Genomic DNA, 7,368 nt, shown 5'->3' on the forward strand with positions numbered 1-7,368 from the left:
TTTTCAAATTGCATCATGACCACCTTTACCCTGGCAACTGAATTAAAAGCCTCTCCTTATTAGAATACTATATTGGGATCTAATATTTCCACAGTTTCTACAAATGGTTATTAGAAGGCAGAAAATCTTGACCAATATTTCCCGAAATGTAAAATTTAAGTCTCATTACAGTTGTATTAATTACTATTAATGTTATGAAGGCTGTATTTAATACGTGCATGTACAATAGGCTTGGGCTGCTGTAGGAACTTTTAAGATGTATTGGTAAGGAACAGAATTTGCTTTGGAGCAGAATTAAGGCAGATACACCCTTCTTTTTGCAAAAAATTTTAGTAAAAAACTTTAAGTAGCATTAAGTATTACTTATCAAATTATGCAGGTTCTTGTGCAAGAATTACGGAGGTTTGGCAAGAGCAACTATCAAGTTTTACCATAGCTTTAGTTGCTCTAGTGTGGTATTTCACTAAGCACACTTTGATTTAATTTACAGCATATACATAAAATCTACTGAAAGAAAGCCCTTCTATTGTTTAAAAAAAAAAATCTGATTAAGAAAAGGGATAAGAAATTTTGGAAAGTGAATGAGACACAAGCATCTGATTAATAGAACACCGCAGACTCGTAATGTTACCTCTATAGAGAGGCTTTTCAAAGCAGCATACAGCATTACAAACACAAACATAGGTTCCTGAGAATCATCACCAGAGACCACTCTGCAGAGTCAAAGATCTCTGACAACAAAAAATATAGGAGAGTCTATTCTCTGTCAGACAAAGAGCCATTAGCAATATATGCAGCAGGGAAGAAAGAAAAAGTAAATAACATACCATAGAAACACCAACAAAGACCCCTGAGGCATTAACTGAGGGTGGTTCACAGACTGCTTACAATAAGAACCATAAAATCAGCAGAACAGTCTCAAATGGTAACTTGTTCTACTCAAAATCTCAACACATTTGACTTAGCAACACTGCACCTCATGAGGCAACAAACCACAAGATATTTTTGAGCTCAAAGTTAGAAAGGCAAAACTAGACAAATGCACAAGTTCAACTGGGGTAACGTTTTTAATTATTTGCAGCCAATATAGATAATCCATCTCGTAAAAGTAACCCTTTCTTCTCGATCTAATTCTGGTTGTTTTGTAGCCAAACTGATTTTCCAAGTTAGTTGCAGCAGAAGAGAGAAAAATATAATTTTATAATGAAGACTAGAACCCAACCTAATCATAAAATAATCCACTGCTTCTCCATAACAGACATTTTCCAAACACAAGTCAAAGTCACTTGATCATATCAGTTTAAGAAAACTTTTAAAAACCAAAACAGAAATTTAAAAAACTCATCCAAAATAAAACAAAAAAACTCAACCAAGATTTAATGCTGTTTTGTCTCATCCGGGTGATGTAAGGCTCATTACAAGGTGAAAAATACAGACAATTTTAACACTATCCAGTTTCTTATGTTGATTACAATTTAAATGTTTGTTTTGTGAAGATTTATATTGCTTCTGAGGAAAAAGACTCTCATATGTATATGACATAAATTCAGAGAAATCTATTTCAGTTATCTTATTCTGAATACTTGGTTATAAACCCAAATCGCATAAGAACACTTCTCAAAGCATTGTTTTCATTAGCTGCTTTTTTTTTAATCCAAGATACATCCATCCTAAAAAAAAAAAAAAAAAAAAAAAAAAAAAAAAAAAAAAAAAAAAAAAAAAAAAAAAAAAAAAAAAGTACATACAATAAAATCCACTGCATATTTTAATTTAATGCATTAAAATCTTAGAAAGAGATCTCCCAGGTCTTCACTAAACTAAATCTGGTTTTACCTTAATAGCAATTACAGTTCTTATCTCTGTAACTACTGCCTTAAGGTTGGTTAGATTCTCCTGTCCTAACAGTTAGGAACCCCCTTCTAACTTCCAAATGCGTTTGTTTATTGACAGCCTGTATCAATCTGAATTAATGTGAAAACTTCCTCTTAACTTTCAACTTGCATATAATTTATATTCCAATTTGTATATAATTGCTATACGTTTACAGATAACAAATTGCATGTTTTTTTCCTGCTCCAAAAAAGATCAGTATGTAGGAATAGGAAGAGCCTCTTCCTTGCATCAGACCTATCAATCACGCAGTCATGCAGCAAGTCAAACAGGGAATCTGATCCAACAGAAAACTGACCCAGCAGAAGAACTAGTTCACTGTCAGATCAATGAGATCCTTTCAGCAGCTGCCCGTTAGAGCAGAATAAATGTATCATGAAACTGCACACCAAGAGTTTACAGAGACCTAGCTAGCCACTTCAAAAAATAAAGCAAATAACATATCACAAGAAGCACCCCTTAAAGCTAGCATTTTCTCTTCAACAGGCCTTTGGATATCCCAGCCATCATGAAGGATACAACAGACAAAAAAGCTTTATCATTGGAAATCCATATCACGTGGCCTTGGTTTTCAAAATAGCATGTGGCTAGACACAGATGAACAATAAGAAAAGTTCACATTCTCACAGAGAAAAAGAACAGAACTTCTCCAACCTGCTAAATCAAAGGGATGGATGCCCACATGACTAACAATTACTTTAATTTTATAATCCCCACCAAAACTTTTAAAAGCCCCCCTAAAAAAGGCCATTCTGCATCCATGCTTAGTTCCCAGAGAATCTAAAGCCTGTTCTGTTTGGAAGCTTTGTGATAAATCATCATGGTGTATCATCCTGCACACCTTTCCTCTTGCAAAGCCCACAAAGGCACTTCAATATATTGTTATTTTTCTCATTTAACTGGAAAAGGGCTGTTGTAACTGAACTCCTCTCTGAAGACACTACCCAGCTCCTCAGGGAGAGGTACGAGTGCTTTGCAGAGGTGATTGGCTCTGCTTCAGCAAGTGGTAACTATTAATGTTCACAACGTACTTAACCCTGGCACAGCCCATACAAAGAGCTACCGCTGGACCACGTTAAAACTATGTCATCCTCCCCTCCATCAGATATAAAAAAGATGCTTTAAGAGTACCTCATTAGATTCATTAAAACCAACAACATTCTCCAGCAGCTCCAAAATTATATCTGCATTTGGTCAAATGCATAGCATTTATAGGGGGGTTGGTTTGGGGTGGTTTGGTTTTTTTGGAGAAAGTGGGGTAGGTTGTGTTTGGTTGGTTTTTTACTATTTTTAATGGTATTAAGACTAAATTTAATCTCATAGAAAGTCTCCTGTAAATTAAAAGAACAAATACAAGGTGTTAATGAGAAAAGACGTATTTGACTAAGCATAAAATTTTTAACTCAAGTGGTACAAAATAAATCTCCATGAGTTTGAAAGAAAGTCATGTAAGCAATCTAACCTTAGTGAAAGTTATGGCAGGCAAGTTCATTGTGTCCAAGAATCTGATTCAATATACCCCGACTTCAATTTCTTCCCTAGGCAGTCAGTTAAAGAAATAATATCAACATTTAATAGCACCCATAAGTAACTAGCAATAAAGTTTATCTACAGATTTAGCATCCACCTGTTTAATGGGTGTATGCTTATATACAGACATTTAGAAATACATTTTATATACCAAAGATACAAGCTTTTTAAGTGGAAAGAAGGAAAGGAGTTTCCAAAGGAAACTTTCACAGAGGCATTCTACAGGTACTGCAACAGAAAAACAACTACTATTTAAATAACTCATATAGCTCATATTACACCCTAGACAAGGATCAATCCAACACCTTTGAGGCCTTTTTTACCTTACAAGAGGGATTTACTCCTCAGCAAAGATACATCTTTATGCTAGTAGAACTGCTTCCTCTTGGCTAACTAATCCATTCCCCAGAGTGAGTAAGACAAAGTCCAGTAAACCCATACCCCGGGGGGCCTCCACAGGCAGCACCTGTTCAACACTGAGCACCAGACTGGTCCGGGTCAGCCACCTTCAGGGACCTGAACACCTGAACCTTCATCCCTCCTCAGCCCCCATTCACAGCCGAGGAAATGCAAACAGAAACACAAAAGCACCACCTGGGTCAACAGAAAGCCATCCCATTCTAAGGAAGAAGTACTTTTCTCAACTATTTTGGTTTTGCCTGTGGAAAATAAAATGCTTAAGAACAAAGCTGAGTACACAAAGCTTCCAACTCAGATGGATAACACGTAGTTCTGGTTGTCATCAGTCTGACAACAGTTAGCAATTGGTGTATTATACTGAAGATAGCCAACAGCATCAGCAGGCAAGACCCCTGGACTTTTTTCACTGAAGTGGCCTTATTCCTAAGAAAAAGTCTTAGAGGTGGCCTTTGTCATTTGCAGTATTTGCTGGAAGTTTAAAATGTTGCATACAAATAAAACCAAGTTATCCCAAAGTAGTTAATTGGCAACATCTAGGCCAAGATATGAAAAACTTTCCATCACACATACTGTTAACAACTGTTACCCTTTCACAAAGTAAAATTCTAAATAATCTAATCCAAATAAAGGGAATGGAGACTGAACACATCTGATCTGCATTTGCTGGACACGTGAACGAAGTGCTGAAGCACACAACCAGAAAGTCCCCTTCCTACAGGGACATGGGAGGGGGCCAGCAGATAGGTTAAACCTCACACGGCAAACCGGGTCAGAAGCAGGTTGGCTGGGGTCAAAACGAAGTGTAATCCCCCCGCTGGCCTTACGTGTCATCGTCGGCGACGGGGCCGAGGGACGCAAGGAGATGGGAGTGAGATTAAACAGTGAGGGGAGGATACATATATATGGATTAAGAGAAAGTCATCACGTGAACAGCAGACCTATGGGTGAGATTTACCTCCCCCATGAAAGCACAGGAAAAATGCAGAGTAATCTAAGCGGATAAACGCACATGTGCGCATCCACGGCAAGCACACACACACGCAGGCACACAAAGCTCAAAGAGCGCATCCGCGGAGTTGTCGGGGTCCCGGTGCAACCAGCACGTCAGGGCTCCGGCGGCGGGTCCCGCTGCACCGCGGGGCAGCACCGGCACTACCACCGAGCCGCACCGGGCGGGGCGCGGCGGGTTCTAGAAGGAGCCGCCGCCCCCCGGGGCCGCCCGCCCGCTGCCGGGCGGATAAAGTTTGCAGCAGCAGCAGCAGCAGCAGCCGGCGCCGCCGCTGCAGTGCCGGGCGCGTCCGCCGCAGTGAGCGAGCCCAGCCTGCGGGAGAGCGAGCGCCGGTAGGCCCGGGGCCGGCCGGCCGCCGCGGCATCCCTGCCTGCCTTCCCCGCCTCCGCCCCGCTGCGCCCCCGCTCCACTGACCGATCACCTCCTGCAGCTCGTAGGCGTCCCTGCAGATGGGCCAGCCGGCGGCCGGGGCGGCGGGCGCGGCCGCCGGCTGGGGCTGCTGGACGTGGACCGGCGACTCGCCCTGCTCCGCCATGATGCTGCCGGAGAGCCCAGGCACCCGGCGACCTTCTCCAAACTTCCCCTCCAGCAACACCTTTCGGCCGCGCTCTGCCTGCCGCCCGCCCTGCCCGCGCAGCCGGCCGCCCGCCCGGCGGAGGGAGGAGGCAGGGCACCGAGGGGGAGGAGGCAGAGGCGGGCGCCGCCGCCGGTCCCGGCCGCTGCTGCTGCGGGGAAACGGAGCCCGAGCCCGGTGTCTGGGCCCGGCGGTGCCGGCAGGGTGCGGCGCTGTCCCCGGACGCGCCTCGCCCGCGGCAAAAGCGGAGCCGCTCCGGCAGAGGCGTCCCCTGGGAACGGCCCTGGGCGCCCCGGGATCGCCGCCTTCCCCCGCGCCTCCTTACCTGTCCGCCTGCTGGCGGCATCCCTGCCCATCGTCCATCACCGCTCATCCCGCGGCTCCCTGGGATGCTCTCCGCTGCTGGAAGCACTGCGAGGTCCCGCGTAGGGCTGCAGGCTGAGCGTGTGCAGGCCATGGCCCTCCCCGCGGACTGCCGGACCCGCCAGGGCCGAGCGCGGGGCCGGGAAGCGCTGTAGGGAAGCCTCTTCCCGCGGCGGGGATGCTGCGCCTGTTAGGCCGGTAACAGAAGCACCCAGGCTTCTCTGGAGCACAGCTCAAGAGTGTCACTGCCGAGGACGCTGCTACCGCACAATGACTTGTATTTAAACTTGAGGACGTGAAGAAAGCCTTTGCTTTCATCGGTGGTCGGGCTGCAGTCCTGCAAAGAGGTTAAATCGTTATATAACATGAGTGTCCCTTTCATGGTAGAGTAGCAGAATCGCACCATGTCATCTTAGTGCAAACACTGCCTCAGCTCATGCAACCGAGAGAGGAGTGAGCACAGTTGAGAATGCTCCCCTTGGCTAACCAGAACCAAGTGATATAAAGAAATAATCATAATTAAACTTCTCTAATGCCTCCCATTATACAAGATCAGGTTAAAAAAGACCCTATGGTTAGGTGAAACTCTGCTGTTCATATAGATTTTTTTTTCTTTCTACCCTTTCAGTTGTGTCAAGTGTTTGTGATATCAGCAGGATTTTACTTACTATGGAGTAACAGCAAATAGCTATTTGTGCAGTCTACAGTCTCACTCCTACACTGAATGCTTTGTATTTTAAGATCTATGGAGATCTGGAAGAAAGAGTGGTAGTAAAAGATTTCCGTGTATTTCACAATCTTATTTCCTACTGCAGCATGAACTTAAGGTAAATGGAACTAATACAGGACATGAACAGGAAAGCTTTCAAAGTCAGTGCTGATTAAAAGAACTGAATCTCTTAAATTGTGAGGTATTATGACGTAATGTGATTTAAAGTCACAAAAAGATACATGTAACAACTAACACCTGTTGGATACTTTATTCAGTCCTAGTTCAGTTCGGGATAATCCTCTTCTAGTAACTAAATTTTTTTTTGTGTGGCTTATTCAGCAAAGATTTTCAGTTAATTGAAAGTTATTCAAAAAAGGAAGTTATTTTTTTTTATTGTGTTGCTGAGAAAGCTGAAGGAAGAAGTTGTCCCAGCCACTGCTTAATGTTTCATCAGAAGGTGTATCAGCAACTTGCAAATATGGAATCATTTGTGCACTGCACCATTTTCTCACAAGCAACAAAGGCTTCTAGTAGTAGGGGAAAAAAAAAAAAAAACCCACACATTTTTGTGCTAAAACAATGATTCCTCTCAATCGCATTTTGATAAGATAGGTGATTGCAATATTTTCCTATACACAATCTGGAAATTATTTGCCACAAAACCAAAGGTCAGCGAGACTTGGAAGAGGAAGTATTAAATTGTCATTCAGTATTTAGTCTAATGCCAAGGCCTTTTTGCCAGCAATAGCACTGGGGGTGGGGGGAGAAGTAAGAGAGCAACAGCACAGGCCAAATCAATCAGCACAGAAAATGGATTACTCACTATTGATGGAAAACAGCCAATTTCTCCATCTGTTGAGGGTGGTGGCA

At 43.4% G+C, this 7,368-nt stretch overlaps 1 protein-coding gene across 2 annotated transcripts in view; it reads right to left on the reverse strand.

The window, feature by feature from the left end:
• Positions 1 to 6,007, reverse strand: part of STK39 (serine/threonine kinase 39) — an 83,342-nt gene extending 77,335 nt beyond the window's left edge. The window contains exon 1 of one of the 2 annotated variants that reach the window (XM_027911511.1): positions 5,749 to 6,007. In XM_027911511.1, the coding sequence (XP_027767312.1) occupies positions 5,749 to 5,779 (31 nt within the window). In that variant the 5' untranslated portion in view covers positions 5,780 to 6,007. Of the gene's footprint in view, positions 1 to 5,263; positions 5,512 to 5,748 lie in introns of those variants that run through there. The other variant, XM_027911510.1, reaches the window with a different exon arrangement.
• Between the last annotated feature and the right edge of the window lie 1,361 nt (positions 6,008 to 7,368).

Source organism: Empidonax traillii, unplaced genomic scaffold (assembly GCF_003031625.1).
Source record: "Empidonax traillii isolate 1590-97213 ecotype Southwest subspecies unplaced genomic scaffold, ASM303162v1 scaffold33:size3420811, whole genome shotgun sequence".
Lineage (NCBI taxonomy): Eukaryota > Metazoa > Chordata > Aves > Passeriformes > Tyrannidae > Empidonax > Empidonax traillii.